This window comes from Pelobates fuscus, chromosome 9 (genome assembly GCF_036172605.1).
Source record: "Pelobates fuscus isolate aPelFus1 chromosome 9, aPelFus1.pri, whole genome shotgun sequence".
In the NCBI taxonomy this organism is placed as follows: domain Eukaryota; kingdom Metazoa; phylum Chordata; class Amphibia; order Anura; family Pelobatidae; genus Pelobates; species Pelobates fuscus.
Genome location: NC_086325.1, coordinates 12575586 through 12593456, shown reverse-complemented (window position 1 = coordinate 12593456; position 17871 = coordinate 12575586). Strand labels below are relative to the sequence as shown.

Sequence of the window (17871 nt, the reverse complement as noted above, 5' to 3'; positions counted from 1 at the left end):
TACCTGGTTAATGAGGCACAAGTTCTGGGACCCCTGTCTAACACCTGGACTGTCGGCAGACACCCAGGGGTGCTTTATGGTTAATCCTGCTTTGAGACCAGGCAATGTTTTATACCCCTTGTTTTCCGACTGTCTGTCTTTGCTGTACTCATGACCGCGGTGTCCTGTCTTTGCTGTACTCATGACCGCGGTGTCCTGTCTTTGCTGTACTCATGACCGCGGTGTCCTGGATTTGCTGTACCCTGTATTGTCTTCTGCTGCTGTAGTCCATCCACTTCCAATTTACACCTTCAGAGATCATCTTCTGTGTTGCGCTATTGTATGTGTAACGGATCACCTGGCACCCCGACTTGGTACCTCCGTTAATGGATGCTCCTAGTGCTTCCTGAGGACTCCAAGCACTCTGGCAGACACCATAATCACCGAATCCGAGAAACCTTTAAATTCTCCCAAGCGTATGAATGCTGTAGACCATTGAATAGGAACCATACGAATAGACTTGTACTCCTAGCAGTCAACTGGAACAGCATACAATAAATCCTTCCCCCAATAATGAGACGACACATCACTTTGAGGGTAAAACAGGAACTCTGGACTGGCTCATCCAGCCTGGCTTTTATTACACTTGTACACTTACAGGCCACACCCAGGGGGAGGCATAAAATCACCAATCACACATCTGGTGCAACCCACACATCCCCTCCCCTCAGATAAACAGTTAAACCAATTATTACATACAATAAAAATACAGTTTTTACACACACACTGTAACTTTAAAACCATACATTCAATTTCAATACAAGTTGCATATTCAGACTCAGCATACATCAAACATAAACACTTCCAAAAATCAGCCAAATCCCTCCAGTGGATCAAAAGTTAGCTGGAAGTCCTTTATGACCGACCGCAAGCACAATTTCCTGCCCAAAACAGTTCCATAGATTTGGGCTGTGCGGTCGGTCAATTTCATGCGAAAAAACGACTAAGTCCCATTTCGAACGGGACTTAGTCTCTGGAGCTGCAAGTTCAGTATGGGAGAAGGTAAGGGTCAGCGGTGTTCGGCAGAATGTGTAGCCGATTTTAGTTCCACAGAATCTTTAGCATACACCGCTGACCGCATTCGAGTAAACCAAGATGGCCGCCGCCACGTGCAATTAACCGGCAGTAACCTCACAGCCTGGGAGGTAAATTGCCTGCACACTTTAGCTTCTGGGTGGTCCGCCTGTGTGGTACTTGGTTCAGTAAGCCCTATTTACTGAACCAAGTGGGAGAGAGCCAGGGGCAAGTTATTTTACAGGTCTGGGGACATAGTCTTAAAGGGACATTGTTACCCAAAGTCTCAATATGTCCCCAGACAGTTCTTAAAGGGCCAGCAGCAGTACAATAAAATACCATTCACTGTGCTTAAAGGGCCAGTAGCCGCCATATAAAGTACAATATGCCCCAAATAACCCAGGGGCCATAGTCAGTAGGTAGGAGGCTAGCAAACAGGCTTCTCCAGGGCCCAGTGGCGAGGTTGGTTTCGCCACAGTATGTCACTGGTAATTTCAGTTACTCCCATCTTTATTTCAGCCTTGCCATTTTCCTTTTGTTAAGGTGTTTTTTTACCAAAATTATAGGATTTTATTTAATTTTTTCTTCCACAAATCTCTGTAAACTAAAGACACCATGTGTGAAAATCCAAGGATGTCAGCAGTTTGAGATGCTTAAACGGGCACCAACTATAATGCCACTTATTTTGTTTCTTTCCATTCTGATTGGTTTACCAACTAAACCTCTTGACCTTGTCTACATGCTTTTAGCTGTTAGAGCCACTCATTCATTAACAACCATGTGCTAACGAAGTGTTAATGTGCATCTCTTTTTTTTCTAAACCTCGTCACTGCTCTATCTCCAAGTTGTTGCTTCGCTGCCGAAAGATTAACTTATTTCTAATATAGAAGTATTTCTCTTATCTTTCACCTGTTCACAAATCATGCCTTAAATCTAGTGTCTTTATTATGTACACTAGCCACCAGTGCCATCTCATATTTTGGCTCTGTCCTGTCTCCTCCAGAACATTGCTTGAGCCCTTCCATTTGTCTATCGATAGTTATCTTACCATATCTTCTCATTTCCGATCTGCCATTAGGATTTGGTGATACTGAGCTGGTTAGGATACAACAGGTTTGAAATGTCTTCAGTGTTAAACTGCTTGAAAATAGTTTCATGCAAAATAAAGGAGCAGCGCCAAAGGGCTCCAGGCACTATAACCACTTCAATGAGAGGAAATGGTCATAGTGCCCACAGAGTCCGTTTTAAGAGCTACTCCGGGATCCAGTCTAATTGCTGATTATGCAATTTAATTTAAAAAAAATTAAAAAAATTCTCAAGGCTTGAGAGTCCGATGTGGAGAAAAACACGTCATGAATATGAGGACTATGCTATCCAAAGCACAGAACTTCCTTTTTCCCATGATTAACTTAACGCAGCCCTGCAATTGTAAATGAGGAACCAGGTCCAAAATTGAAGGAAAGATGATTATTATTATTATTATTATTATGACCACCACTTAAAGCCCACCTTTGTGTCTTCCGTTTAAAGTCAGTCAGTGTACCAGGAACCAACTAATGGCTCATTCCATACCTTGATATTAGTGAATATAAACCCATCGTGCCAGCACCTCTCCCAACATGTTTTTATTAGATTTTCCAAAGTCATTTTACACATGTCAAAAAAAGCAAGACATAAGGAACAAAAGAGGAAATATTTGGCATCGCATCATCCTGGCTACACACGTGGATTAATTTCCTGTGTGATCAGTTTTTCAGCAGTACGAAGTCTGTCAAGCTCTTATGGAAAAGATGTTAGAGAAAGAGGGCGGGATCCATGGGTATCAATATCTAAATATAATATGTTCTGATTTTTAACCACTTCATGAACCTGGCTCGTTTGTATCTTTTTAAAAGTGAGGCCATGTTATCAGTTTTGCCTGCTTTACCTATTGTAATCTGCAGCTACTAATGTCTGTGAAGGTAAATTGGTGTCGTCTGTCTTGATGTTTGAGAATGCTTCCTGTGTCTAGGATTGTCACAGGTCACGTACCACTTGTTTTAAAGCGAAAAGGTTTGCTGAGTTGGTAAATTAGAAGGTAGGAAGGAAATCCATGGAATTACCTGGATGTTGAGCAATCTGTAACAGGATTTTGATTTTCTTGCAGTGATGGAGCCTCAAACTACAGACCAGATCCACAGGTAAGTGACTCCACGGCTGGATTCCACTAACCCATCATAATCCTAATCACCACTGTTTCAGCTTGTTTCCCTCTTTCTTGGCTCTGAGATTCAATCCCATCCAGTCTTCCTTCAGCCCAGGAAACTCTTCCTCCCTTCCTACACTTTCATCCCTCTATAGAACCATCACAAGCTTTGGCCTAGACTTCCCCTGCCTTCATGTCTTCATTTCAGAAAACCACCGCTCCCCCTCCAGCTTTGGCATTGGGGATTCTCTTCCACCCTCCCTCTTTCTGTACTACCAGGACTACTGCAGGGCATTCCTCCCTTCTGATACAAAACCCTTGTTCTGCTTGCCTTGTTGCATGAGCCCACACCATTTACTTACTATTCCTTTTTGCTTGTAATATTTTCTTTTATCTCCAGCTATGTATATTTTCTGGAGTCTCTTTGTCAATGTATTGTGTCTTCTCTTTAGCCACCACGCACTCATTTTTCAAACGTTGAGGCAAATGAGAGTGAGGAGGAAAGACAGTTCCGGCGACTGTTCAACCAGCTGGCTGGGGAAGTGAGTTTTCTTTTATTTAGTTTATTTTAATAGCAAGCTTTATGGGTCACATTCCTCGCGCAGTGTGTGTGGTATGTTGGGTAACGCATTGATGGTATTTGTTTGAATCCTGCTTTTACACGAGGCATTGCTTCCAATCTTTGCTGCCAGTTTTCTGATTAACTTACCTTTGTATTTCCAGGATATGGAAGTCAGTCCCACAGAACTAATGGGAATCCTGAATAAGGTGGTGGGAAGACGTAAGTAAGCTCTGGGAACTGAACACAGTGGTTTGGCTAGGGTTTCTGGCCTACTTTGTATTTACACTATGAGGCCATACTTACTAATGACTGATATTTCAGCATCACCCATTGCTAACAGGAGATCATAAAGGTTTTTTTAATATTTTTTTTTTATAATGTGCAGTGTAAGACCTCTAAGGCGATATGTACCTTGTTAACTTGTTTATAAGATTTCAATAAGACGCTCTGTATTGTTTAATTTCCTTTCAGACCAGGATCTGAAGACAGACGGGTTTAGTCTGGATTGCTGTCGCAGTATGGTGGCCGTGATGGATGTATCCTCTTGGTGTTGTGTTCGGGAATTAGCAGCTTCTGCATTCCTGTTTATTCAGATCCAGAAACTCATCGGGTTTAGTATAGTAGGAAGAGGGGCGCTAAGACATTATGTAGGTCAGGGGTATGCAATCTTCTGCACTTCAGATGTTATGGACTACTTCTTCCCTGATTCTTTGCCAGCATTATGGCTGTAAGAGCAATGTGGGGCATGCCACCCACAACATCTGGAGTGCCGAAGGTTGCCTACTCCTGATCCAAGTCCTGGGTGGGGTGCCGGAGTACAGGTGAGTCATTCATGCTTTCTTGTTTAGGTCGACACTGCCCGTAGAAATATACGACACGTTTTGCCACAGGATATGCAACTGGACAGCAGAATCACTAGGTAATAGCACTAGGTGCACTAAAGGTAACTTAGAGAAAGTGATGATATAATTCAAATGTTCTTGATTCACTCCTCAATGCAAACAAATGCTTCCCGTTTTGCCAGTATCCCCTTAATAAACCGGTTAGGAATGATTATATCCTGGACTGTTGGTTGCCCCGGAAGGATTGGTTTCGGAATTGGTTTCGGAAGCACTGGTATAATGTGAGGTTGGCGAACTCATATCGTAACGTGTGTATTGTACCTTTTAATAAACCAGGTGAGGTTGAGGGTGGTTTAGATTTTGCATGTTAAGTGGCTAGTATTAGAAAGGCAGAGTATTCCGACACATTCGAATATTTAATTTGAACATACAAAGGTCGTACCTTAATGTTTTCTGCGCAGAGTGACAGCACCGGGAAACTGGGATTTGAAGAATTTAAGTATTTATGGAACAATATCAAAAAGTGGCAGGTATGTTTGCTTCAGACCGCATCATGGGGTAAATATGCTGAAAACCTGAGATAACCTTTCACTCTGATCTTCATTCTGAATCGCTTCATTTCTTTATAGGGAGTGTACAAGAGATTCGATATGGACCGTTCAGGAACCATTGGTAGTAATGAACTCCCAGGAGCCTTCCAGACGGCAGGTACGGCACTCTCAGACGCCGTGAGCAATGTACATTCTTTAGGGATGTGTCTTGAGTTGGGAGACCGTCTACATTGACAGGACTGGGTATAAATCCTTTACCCCTAAAGGACCAACCACGCCTTTGATGTCATGTCAATATATTCTTTAAGATTTACAGTTCATTTATAAAGTATTCCGAATATATCTTTGTTACAACAGGAAAAAAGTATTTAGAAACCAGGGAGCTCTGTGAGTGCTGTGAACTACAAATGGTTTTAAAGGTCAAAGAAAACAAGTGAAAGTGGGGTAAAGGAAAAAAAGTCCTCACTTCCCCTCTGGAACTCATGACATCAGGCAAGGAATTCCAAATCCTCATGAAGAAATGCAAAGAAAAAACAAACCAAAAATGCCAGAAGAAGCAAGTGCTCTGATACAGAAAGGAAAGGTTTATTCCACAAAGTACATGGGGGAAAGCAAACGCCCAAAAATATTTTTTTTTGCTTTTCTTTCCCCTGTTTGTTAATGTACCTCGAGGAATAAACCTTTCCTTTTGGATTCTGAGTGCTTGCTTCTTCTGGCATCATTGTTTGAATTGACATTTTGTTTTACATATCAATCTACTCGACATCCCATAATAACAAAGCAAAAACCAGATTTTAATCATTGAAACAATTGTAGCATAAGGCTGCAACATGTAAAAATGGGCAAAAATATAGGGGTCTGAATACTTTGTGAATGCACCGCACATTGTATAATGAAATGACTGTAATGATGACCTCACGGCTGCGTAGAAGGAGGACTTTATTTGTGGCGTATGGTCATTGACTGGATTTTGGTGACAGGGGATTGCACCATTTGGTTCTTAGGAGGTTAATATTCTGTTTCTGTCCACTTCTTGGCCGGTTAATCTTGCAGGGACTAGTCAGAGGACATGGTGGGTGAGACTGGTGACAGACAGCAGTGAAAGTGTGTCTGTAAAGATTTTATAAAGAGAGGGAACGCAGGAAGCTCTGTTAGCGATATTCACCATTCTCTGAATTGTCTGTTTTTAGGCTTCAAGCTGAACCCCCAGCTATATCACATGATTATCCGTCGGTATTCCGATGAGAAAGGAGAAATGGATTTTGATAACTTTATCTGTTGCTTGGTGCGTCTGGACGCCATGTTCCGTGAGTAACCAGCAGGGATTCCTGTAAACTCTTTTTTTTTTTTTTTTTTTTTTTTTTTTTCTACTTAACATGTGTGAGAAAACAGCATAAAGGGTCTAGGTCTAATACAAAATGCATCTGAAATCCAAAACCTGAATTAAACAACTTCATTATGGCGAATTAAAATCCGATAAGGAAGAGATGTAACTGGTAGTGTTATTATTCGATTCTCTATTTATTAATATATGTAGTAAAATGCCGTGTGATTAAATACATCCCAGAGGGTATAGGTATTATCGGGACACTAATATAATGTGTAGCTTATTGATATTGTTTTATTGTCTCTCTCTATCTATATTTAGTGCAGGTTTTTAAAGCGTTTAACTCACAAATGTTTTAGTAACAAGCCATAATTACTTCTTGTCTCTAGGTGTATGTATATATATATATATATATATATATATATATTTTTTATTATTTTAAACTCTGAGATTCTTTGCTAATCTTTTAGTCTATCAAGCTACAACTTATATAATTTTGTTATTTTTAAGAATTATGATTTTAAATTTTTTTTATTTTTTTTTTTTATTTATTTTTTTATAAACCTTGAGCCAGGTGGTTCAGTCACTTGTTCCGGTGTTGGTTCAGATCTAGGTCTGACTAAATCCAATGTTCTTAGAGTAGTGGCCTGTATAGCTTATGGATTGCATATTCACTCAGTCTGGGTCCTTCTGTCCTGGCATGTGTACTCTCACATTCTCACCATTGTTTTTATATTTAGGTGCATTTCAAGCTCTGGATAAAGATGGAGATGGTCAGATTAAAGTGACAATTCAGGAGGTGAGTATATTTATTCTATGTACAGGTAACAGATGGTAATATCTATACCTGTATTTGTGTCCCATTTTCTTCCTCCCCCAATATTCTACCGAATTCCATCCATAACTACTTCTCCTTCTTTCTCCAGTGGCTCCAGTTGACCATGTACTCCTGAGCGTTCCACGAAGCATGAAAGGTCTTCAAATATTTCTTGATCACTCCCTCTGTCCTTGATGATGTATACCGATCTCGTTTTATATATCTATTGTACGGCAAGAGACTGTAAAGTTTTTCACGTTTGGTTTACAGAGCCGTACAATGCATCCATACAGGATTATTGCTATGTACTTCATGTTACACAAAGGAAATAAACTATTACATTCTGCTGTGTGAGAGGTTCTGTAATGGTTTCTTAAATTGTTGAAATATGTAAACGGTAACGTGGCAGCCATTATATATTTTTTTTTTTTTGGTTCTGTCTTAAATATTTTAATCTTAATTATTCGAACGCATGTTCATATTTCTGATACGGTATTTTAAATTGTATTAAAGGGACACGATGGGAACCAAAACCACTTTAGTTTAATGAAGCAGCTTTGGTGTATAGATCATGCACCTAGTTGTGTTTCTGTTTATGCAGCCTTAGCCACACCTCCCCCAACTTTGACAGAAACAGCCTAAATTTTCATCAGATGTTAACTTACTTTAGAAGTTTCTGTCTCCTGCTCAGTAAATTGAACTTTAATCACATACAGAAGGCTCCTGCAGGGTGACAGCCTGTCACCGCAATCACTGATCCAATGGCAAACTCAATGATTTGTATCATGTGTCTCTCTTCCCTCAGTGTGATCTAGAGAGGCAGAATGATCATGGTTGTCAAAGTTCCAAATGTTTAATGTGTGAACCCTTCAATTTCTAATCAGTGATCAGTACCCTATTACTGCTTTTTTTTTTGGTAGGTGGGGATGAGGGGCTGTCAGATATTTGTGTATTAAAAAAAGGAGAAAAAAGGCTGCGCCAAGATAAAACACAATAAAAATGGAATAAAATATTAGTCCCGATATTTACAAAATATATAGTAAAATGTCTTTATCACACGTTCCAATTGGTAGAGTATTCTCTTTTTCTTTGATACTTCAAATCCTCCCGTGATATGGAAAACATAAAGGGAAAAGGACCAATCGTGCAGAGTGTATAAGATACGTGGCAATAAATAATAAGATGTAATACACTCACATTTACATGAGCTATAACCAGCTCAGGAGTAACAGGTGTTCAGCAGTTTAATCCCTGCTTGTAGGATATAACAAATTCTTTTCCACTTTGGGTCTGGTGCTGTCCAATTCTCAGGAGAAGGAAAAAATAGGAACAACAGATAGTGCTCTCTGATGATAAAATGTGGTATAAATAAAAAGAGAAGGAAATATACTCACAAATTGAAGTGCAGATCACACTGCACTTGAGATATAGCGTGGGCGGTATAATCCCCACCTCAGGATATATAAAATGCCAGGAAAGGAGATAATAAAAATATTATATGTGTAAAAATAATAAAAGTAATAATATGAATGGCACAGGAGAATAGCCAAACTTAATTTATTATTTAAAATACACAATAAAATCCATTAACGCGTTTCACCACTGGGGTTTTATCAAAATGGAATAACATTAAAACCTGGCAAGAATAAAAGTTGGTTAAATTCTGACACACAGTGACTCCTATTTGAAAGTGAGTTACTGTGTCAGAGTTTGGTCCCCTAAGTGAGCTTTCTGCTGATGAAGCTCCCACTGTAATACCATCGAGGAGGAGCCCAGAACGCTGCTCTGTGTCTTAGCATATCTGGGTACCACCAAATCTTTTTACCCTTTTTTACAGCCGTTTTTGGCAACCTCTGGCATCACAACCAATTTTGAGAATTGTGAGCCAGGAAATTATTTTAGCCTGTTTATGACGGATGACGTATTTGAACTCACGGCTGTGCAAACCAATTTGTATGCCAACCAATATCTCGCTTCCAATCCTGAATCTCATGACAGTTGGAAGAATATGTGGCACCCCACTGACTATACGAAAATGAGGAGGTTCTGAGTGCTGATGCTGCTAATGGGGATTGTGACAAAGGCCAGTATTAGGAGTTACTGGTATAAGCACCACATCCTAGCTACCCCTCTTTATCTGGGGATTCTAAATTGGGATAGATAGGAGCATAATCTCTATTTTAGTGATATTACCCAGTGCCCATGTGGAGATTCCCCTCCCCCCCCATCCCATATGACCATGCATCTTCACATAATTAGGATCCTAATTAATTACTTGTGAAATCATTTATTTATTGTTCAGTATCACGTTCTCCTTTCTCTAGAAGTTGTTCCTAGAGGCACTGTGCTCAGTATCACGTTATTCCTACAGTTACGTTTCCTATCAGACGCTCCTATCACTAGTCGTGATGCGTTGTTTCTTGTGCTCAACTGTGTACAACAAGCATGTCAAACTCACGGCCCACAATGAAAATCTTTGCGGCCCAGCAAGCCGCGAGTTTGAGACCTGCTTAAGAAGGCAGAGTAGGCACCTGCTCTCCTAAAATTTACCTGTTGCCAGCCGGAGGAGAGGTTGCTAGTTGCAGCTCAGTCTTCCTGCTACTTACTGCCCACGCGCGGGTGCCATCTGTTGAGATGCAAGGTGCAGGAATATGATGTCATTCTGGCATCACTAAACTGCGCACGAGGGAGCAGTGAGGAACAGGAAGATTTAGCTTGTGCGAAAAGATCCCCACTGGACCTCTGGGAGAGGCCCCACACCAGCTCCCAAAGATAGAAAATGTTAGTGTGTGCAAGAATGTGGAAATGAGTGTGTGTCTGTTGGTCAGTGGAGGACCTGGTGGTGCACAGAGGCGCACAATGCCACGTCACATTCCGACGTGAAGTCAACGTGCTCCACCTTCACAGGTTTTCAAGGAGTAGCGGGAGGATCTGCTTTGGCACATGGTGCCATGTGAGTGGAGTCTGCTTGTTGGCTAAGTTTTTTTTTTTTTTTTTTTTTTTTTAAACAAGGGCCGGGGTTTAGTAGAGGGGGGTGCTGTGTTTTTTGTTTTTTTTTTATATAAAATTTTTTTACTGTACTTCTCACAACAAACCTACGTTTTTTTGCGGCCCACATAAACGTAAACCTTGTTTATTTGGCCCGTGCCAATCTTTGAGTTTGAGATACTTGGTGTACAAGTATCAGGACTGGCTATCCTGCTGCTATCACCACATACACATCACTATCTGTGTATTGTGTAGGAACAATCATTCACACAGACGGCAGATTATTGGAATTTTAATAAAACATTTTCCTATTCACAGCAGATAATCTGTAACCATAGACGATGTGGACTCATTTCGCGTGTTTGGGTCTCGCCGCCTTAAACAGCTCAAACAAGGAAAGACATGTTCCTGAAACACATAAATAATGCATATATGTTACAGGGATATCATACAACATCGTGCAAACCGTCCATGGACAGCACACGGGACCACATACAGTATATAGATATACAATGCCACCACGCACACTGCCCGTAGTATCATACCATGCCTTGCAGACTACACACAAACATTATATAATGTACACTGATCTCATAAAAACCAACAGGACATAGAATTAGAGCTTCAATTTTCTAAATAGTGGAACATTTCATGCTTTATATTTCCTCTAATTCTCCATCTGGCAATTATTGTTTTTTTGGGACTTTTGTATATATCCATTTTTTAACGAACATAAAGCAGGATAATGGATTGAATATCTTTACCTGCAATGCTTATGCCCATTGTGATGCGAAATAAAATGACGTCTGATGTCCCTCCTTTGGTATGAACTGGTAGGTTATTATCTTCCTGGATTAAGAAATATAAAATGTCAGAACAGAGTTTGCCAGACCTACGACAAGTTAGAAACAGATTGAAAACAAGATAATCATATATAAGAAATTAAAACAAAACATGTTCAAATTTCACATTTCCCTCAAAATGTGGAAAGTGGAGGGGTAGGGAGACTGGGTGGGAGGGGGAAATGTATTGAGATGGTGATGGTTGAGGGGCAAGAGTGGCATACCGACATTCCATACAAAAGTCTCCCCATGAATAAACCCTTGCATTGATACACACTGACCCTCTAAACAGACAGGAACAGGGTACACCGGGCCCCAACTAGGTATCCAGGCCTGTCCCGCTATGCTGCCCACCATTCTACAGGAGAATCAGGAACCATAAAGTCTACCCAGCAGTTATTGACCCCTCTACCTGTCCACCTTCTCCTAGGCGGGCACTGATACCTCTGCATGGACTGCCTCCCAACATTGCATTTACAAAGGCACAGGTCTAGCGCCCGAAGACCAGTGCAGTTAGAAGGCAGGTCCTAATGCTTTGATACTGGATCCCTGAAATAGCATGACAGGACACACAGCTCCTAACAGAACTTCAGCACAGCACTTTGTTTCCTCCCAGGACTATCTTCTCTCAATATGACATTACACTTATAGTGACACTCAATATAATGCATTAAACATTATTAAATGGGGAATCATACAGGCAACAGCATAACACAATAAGACTGTGCTAAGGACGGGAAGTTAAGAGAACATAGACAATAAACACGATACCATTCTTACATAGAAACATAGAATGTGACGGCAGATAAGAACCATTCGGTCCATCTAGTCTGCCCAATTTTCTAAATACTTTCATTAGTCCCTGGCCTTCTCTGATAGTTAGGATAGCCTTATGCCTATCCCACGCATGCTTAAACTCCTTTACGGTGTTAACCTCTACCACTTCAGCTGGAAGGCTATTCCATGCATCCACTACCCTCTCAGTAAAGTAATACTTCCTGATATTATTTTTAAACCTTTGCCCCTCTAATTTAAGACTATGTCCTCTTGTTGTGGTAGTTTTTCTTCTTTTAAATATAGTCTCCTCCTTTACTGTGTTGATTCCCTTTATGTATTTAAATGTTTCTATCATATCCCCCCTGCTCGTCTTTCCTCCAAGCTATACATGTTAAGATCCTTTAACCTTTCCTGGTAAGTTTTATCCTGCAATCCATGAACCAGTTTAGTAGCCCTTCTCTGAACTCTCTCTAAAGTATGCGAAAGCCAATGCTACTACTTATCTTTCTGAAGATATGGTCTCCAGTACTGCGTACAATACTCCAAGTGAGGTCTCACCAGTGTTCTGTACAATGGCATGAGCACGTCCCTCTTTCTACTGCCAATACCTCTCCCTATACAACCAAGCATTCTGCTAGCATTGTCTGCCTATCTTTAACCCCTTAAAGACACATGACATGTGTGACATGTCATGATTCCCTGTAATTCCAGAAGTTCGGTCCTCAAACTCCAGCACCCCAGATGTTGCTAAACTACAGCTCCCATGATTCTTTGAATTACATAGATAGCCAGAGAATCCTGGGAGTTGTAGTTCAGCAACATCTGGGGGGCCGGAGTTTGAGGACCCCTGCTTTAAGTGATCAGAAATAATCACCCCTAAATCCCTTTCCTCAGATGTTGAGGTTAGGACGCTATCAAATATTCTGAACTCTGCCCTTGGGTTTTTACGTCCAAGATGCATTATCTTGCACTTATCCACATTAAATGTCAGTTGCCACAACTCTGACCATTTTTCTAGTTTACCTAAATCATTAGCCATTTGGCTTATCCCTCCTGGAACATCAACCCTGTTACATATCTTAGTATCATCAGCAAAAAGACATACCTTACCATCAAGACCTTCTGCAATATCACTAATAAAAATATTAAAGATAATGGGTCCAAGTACAGATCCCTGAGGTACCCCACTGGTGACAAGCCCAAGCTTCGAATATACTCCATTGACTACAACCCTCTGTTGCCTGTCACTCAGCCAATGCCTTACCCATTCAACGATATTGGAATCCAAACTCAAAGATTGCAGTTTATTGATAAGCCTTCTATGTGCAACAGTGTCAAAAGCCTTACTGAAATCTAGGTAAGCAATGTCTAGTGCACCACCCTGATCTATAATTTTAGTTACCCAATCAAAAAATCAATAAGATTAGTTTGGCATGATCTCCCTGAAGTAAACCCATGTTGTCTCTGATCTTGAAATCCATGTGTTTTTAGATGTTCAACAATCCGATCCTTTAACATGGTTTCCATCACTTTCCCCACTACTGAAGTAAGGCTTACTGGCCTATAGTTGTCCGACTCCTCCCTACAACCTTTCTTGTGAATGGGCACAACATTTGCTAACTTCCAATCTTCTGGGACTACTCCTGTCCGCATTACCATCATATGCAAATAAATGCAAAATCTATTCAAACATATTGGTGGCTAGGAATGCACAGCCAGTAGATGGCGCTATGCTGCACAGTCCAATCCCTGCATTCAGACACAGTGTGCCCACCATATGTAGATCCATACATATATATATATATATATATATACACACACACACACACACACACACTGCACCTCCGCAGTAATAAATCCTCATTTTCAAGCCCCAGTTCTTATTTTTATAACATTCAGTAGATATGCCCCCACCTGCCGTATGGCATATAGAAATACAATACCTCCATTATAGTAATATTGGGGTTTTATTTACTCCCATTGGATTTTTCTTCATTAATGTGGCGGCTGGCAAACCATCACATTATTAACCCGTCCGCTAACATTTGGATTATTATATATTTTTTTAAAATCTGAGTTTGGATTTGTAGATCCCGGCCATGGATTTGCAACATTTCTTCCAGATATCAGCTGTTCGGTGGCAGTCAGTCCGGATCTGGCCCAAATTAAGGCCCATTTGGGGGAGTGAACAATACCTGAATTTTGCAGCAATAGCCCCGTACAACAGCGAATGATTTAGCTCAATTCGGTATGGGGCCATTCAGCATTTTGTGAGCATTATTGTTTTTTCGATTTTGGCTCTTTTTGCCTTGAAAATGAAATTCACTTTGAGAACTCAATTTAGTGAATAACACTAAGATTTCTTTGTCCCCCTGGACCAGCAAGGCTCTACAGCCATATATGTTTAGCGTCCCCGGTCCCTCCACCCAATGACTCCCCGAGGACAATAAGCGTCACAGACAGTTATGCGTTTTGTTCAGCTTTTTATTGCATTTATCTTTTGCACAATCCATTCGGTTTTTTCCTTAGTTTTGAGGTGTCATACTGCCACCTACAGGCTAATGTTCAAACTAGTGCAGGTTGTTATTTTCCTTGTACTAGATCACTCTCAATAAATATATAAATAGTACATACCAAATAAGTTGTGGGGGTAAAAAAAGTGTGGATGAAAACCCCTTCTATCTCAGTAAGTGGATAGTTAATATAAGTAAATTTGTGTTTAGCAATGTGTTAACTATCCACTTACTGAGATGGAAGGTGTTTTCATCCACACTTTTTCCCCACCACAACTTATTTGGTATATTGTTAACAGGTAACGCCAAGCCGCCATTGCAAGCCAGTAACCAACCTCATGCTGACCAAACAGCTGTCCGTGAGTGGCTCACTGGCTTTGCTCCTCTTCCTGAGTTGTGTTTGAAAGCTGTTGTATACAGCAGACACATAGTCCAAGGAATTCATGTATGAACTGGAATAATGAGGCAAAAATGTGGTTCCGTGTTAACATACACCTACCCAGAATCCCTTGCAGTAGTGAGAGCAATGTTAAAGTGAGATTTCTGTGGGAAAAGCAAGTCTTATGGCTTGACTGGTGTGTGTATTTGGGTTTAGCAATGTGTTAACTATAACGTATTAACTATATATATATATGTATGTACCTGTGAAACATTAGACAGTGACTGGCCTTGAGCAAGTATTATAGAGCTCTAACGATGTGTCTAACCTGGAATATCTTTTGTTTCTCAATAACTCTGTTCTGGATGCGAGCACGGGATGACGTGGCGAAACTCCTCGAAAGACGCTGTCCAAAAACCTTAGGAGAAATAAGATGATGATTTGTAGAAACAAACCTCTAACTTGTAAAGAATTCTCAACAAAAGACATTTCACCAGTTTGTAAAATTGTGAAAGCAAAATGTTGGCATTTATCTAAAATAATGTTCTTTACTTTTAAGTGACTAATAACCAATAAGTGAGATCATGGCTTTGGTAAGTAGCCGGCAGGTGTGTTAGTTGGGTAGATTGAATGAGGACAGTTTAGGTCGGATTGAGGAGATTTTTTTTTTTGATTTTTTTTTACGGTTTTGGAGTTTTTAATTTTTTTTTTATCTGGATAATCTCAAAGTCACTGAAGAGTTTTCAGATCAAGGCCTCGGTTTATTATTTTTGGATAAGCGTTTCAAAAGATTTATAAATATATACAGTTTAAAAAAAAAATCTAAATATTAAATAATTTGAAACGTTTTCAAAGAATTATATAAATTGTTTGAAAAGCTTATTCAAAAAGATTAAATTGCGGTCACCATAATGTATCCTCGTACAAGCCTTGTAAAGGTAAATCTTGGTAACAGTGATAAACGCGTTGGGAGGGATTATCAGAATTTAATATGTGTGGCGTGACATGTGAGTTGTGCATCTGTTTTATTTTATTTCGCCATTCATTGCAATATATAGTTGATGTCACGTTACCTACCCTATTGAATGACAGGTCCGGTCTCTCTGTATGCGATGTGCGCATTGACTGAGATGTCATGACTCCTGTATATGTGGGAGGTAGGCCATTGTGTGAAGGAAGTGGACAGAAAGTGGGACTCTCGTGAGGTCTCTCTGTCAATATAAAACACCTGCAAAGTCACTTCCAGCATGTTTTGTACCACGTCATTCCTGTGACTTTGTACTCACACATTTTAGGGTCGCAGGGTGATGTGGACCAATCAGAAGGCTCCTGTGTATATATTGCAGTCGTGGTTTCCATTTTGGTTATCAATTAGCACGTTTCCTTATCATTTTCCTGATTTCCTGGCATTGGCCGTCCCTTGGTATTAACTCTGTATCATTATATATTCCTGACCTTGGTTAGTTTATTTGTATTTCTGTACCTCTGTGAGCCTGACCTTGACTTGTTCCTGGTTACGATTTTCTCTCTATCCCCCATTCAGTCCGGCCATTCGAAGGACTGGTAATACGTTTATTAATTCTAAAGATCCTGATCTAAGTTTTATGTGTTGGGGTACTGACTCCTGACAGTTATTATATATTTCATATAGAGTCAAAGTTTGTCACTCTCCCTGGGACCTCGATCCCACTAAAAGCATGTATTGGGGGATGTGTGTATTGTATGTTTCTGGGTCAGTATAATGTTGCAACCATCTATAGTAGGTCAATACAAAGGTGTAAAACTCTGCATTATGTTAGTGGGTCAATACAAAGGTGTAATACTCTGCATTGTGTGTTAGTGGGTCAGTGTAAGGTGTAATGCTCTGCATTGTGTGTTAGAGGGTCAGTGTAAGGTGTAATGTTCTGCATTGTGCGTTAGTGGGTCAGTGTAAGGTGTAATGCTCTGCAGTGAGTGTTAGCGGGTCAGTGTAAGGTGTAATGCTCTGCATTGTGCGTTAGAGGGTCAGTGTAAAGTGTAATGCTCTGCATTGTGCGTTAGAGGGTCTGTGTAAGGTGTAATGCTCTGCATTGTGTGTTAGAGTGTCAGTGTAAGGTGTAATACTCTGCAGTGAGTGTTAGAGGTTCAGTGTAAGGGTCAGTATAGAGGTGCAACATGCTGCAATATAAAGAGTCCTATTATTTACCAGATAATTCCTCATGTTGCCGGCCCTCTCTCCCAGCGTCTCTTGTCTTTTTCTCGTCTCTCAAGGACAGTTACAGATGATTGCTATATCTGGCCCTCCCTTCACATGTGACCCCCTCTCTGATTACAGGCACTGGTGATAGAAGGGGACAGGAGGGACACTGTCATATCTGTAAAGCTGCCAAGATCTAGCATTTTATTCCTGGACAATTTCCGTGTGATGTTACTTGGAGACAATTAACAAATATGACATTGTAATTTGCGGTTTATGAGGAACACAGCAGCCACATGACAAACTTAGAATTATTGTAAAATATTAAACAAGTCTATAATTCATTAAATCATTTTATCTCCACCTCTGCTCCTACACACATAACGACACGATGACGCTGCACCGGGGAATGGTAGACACCTAGGCCTCAATTTAGTATGCTTTTTGGTAAACTTTCCAAACGATTAAGAACGGTTAGAAAAACCTTCTAAATGATTTATCTACAAAAATTCCCGTAGACTTTAATGGTGATTTCTGTAGATAAAGTATTATAAGAGTGTTTCTAACAGATTGTGATCATTCGAAAGCTTATCCAAAAAATATTAAATAGAGGCCCAATTCCGAATTGGCCTCCAAACGCCTACAGGAAGCCAAAAAAAAAAAAGCAAAAACGTCAATACAACGATTCGGCACGAATGCCTTACTCATGTATAACAAACTGCCCCCTAGTGGCCATACATAAACATGCTTAAAGGGACACTATAGGCATCAAAACAACTTTAGCTTAATGAAGTAGTCAGGGTGTATAGATCATGCCTCTGCAGTCTCAATGCTCATTTAGGAGTTAAATAACTTTTGT

General features: G+C 40.3%; 2 protein-coding genes across 3 annotated transcripts in view; one reads left to right on the top strand and one right to left on the bottom strand.

Annotated features, from left to right (window-relative positions):
• CAPNS1 (calpain small subunit 1) overlaps window positions 1-7691 on the top strand; it is a 44902-nt gene extending 37211 nt beyond the window's left edge. For both annotated transcript variants that reach the window (XM_063431196.1, XM_063431195.1), the window contains exons 3-11: window positions 3200-3233; window positions 3691-3780; window positions 3962-4019; window positions 4272-4336; window positions 5104-5172; window positions 5272-5350; window positions 6384-6500; window positions 7261-7319; window positions 7447-7691. In XM_063431196.1, the coding sequence (XP_063287266.1) occupies window positions 3200-3233; window positions 3691-3780; window positions 3962-4019; window positions 4272-4336; window positions 5104-5172; window positions 5272-5350; window positions 6384-6500; window positions 7261-7319; window positions 7447-7473 (598 nt within the window). In that variant the 3' untranslated portion in view covers window positions 7474-7691. The remainder of the gene's footprint in view (window positions 1-3199; window positions 3234-3690; window positions 3781-3961; window positions 4020-4271; window positions 4337-5103; window positions 5173-5271; window positions 5351-6383; window positions 6501-7260; window positions 7320-7446) is intronic.
• A 2910-nt stretch (window positions 7692-10601) lies between these two features.
• LOC134573446 (cytochrome c oxidase subunit 7A2, mitochondrial) lies at window positions 10602-17129 on the bottom strand. Its single transcript, XM_063433211.1, has 4 exons — window positions 17022-17129; window positions 15165-15254; window positions 11090-11174; window positions 10602-10733 (listed from the first exon to the last, which is right to left on the bottom strand). The coding sequence occupies exons 1-4, from the start codon at window positions 17034-17036 to the stop codon at window positions 10675-10677; spliced, it is 249 nt and encodes an 82-aa protein (XP_063289281.1). The 5' UTR covers window positions 17037-17129; the 3' UTR covers window positions 10602-10674.
• Between the last annotated feature and the right edge of the window lie 742 nt (window positions 17130-17871).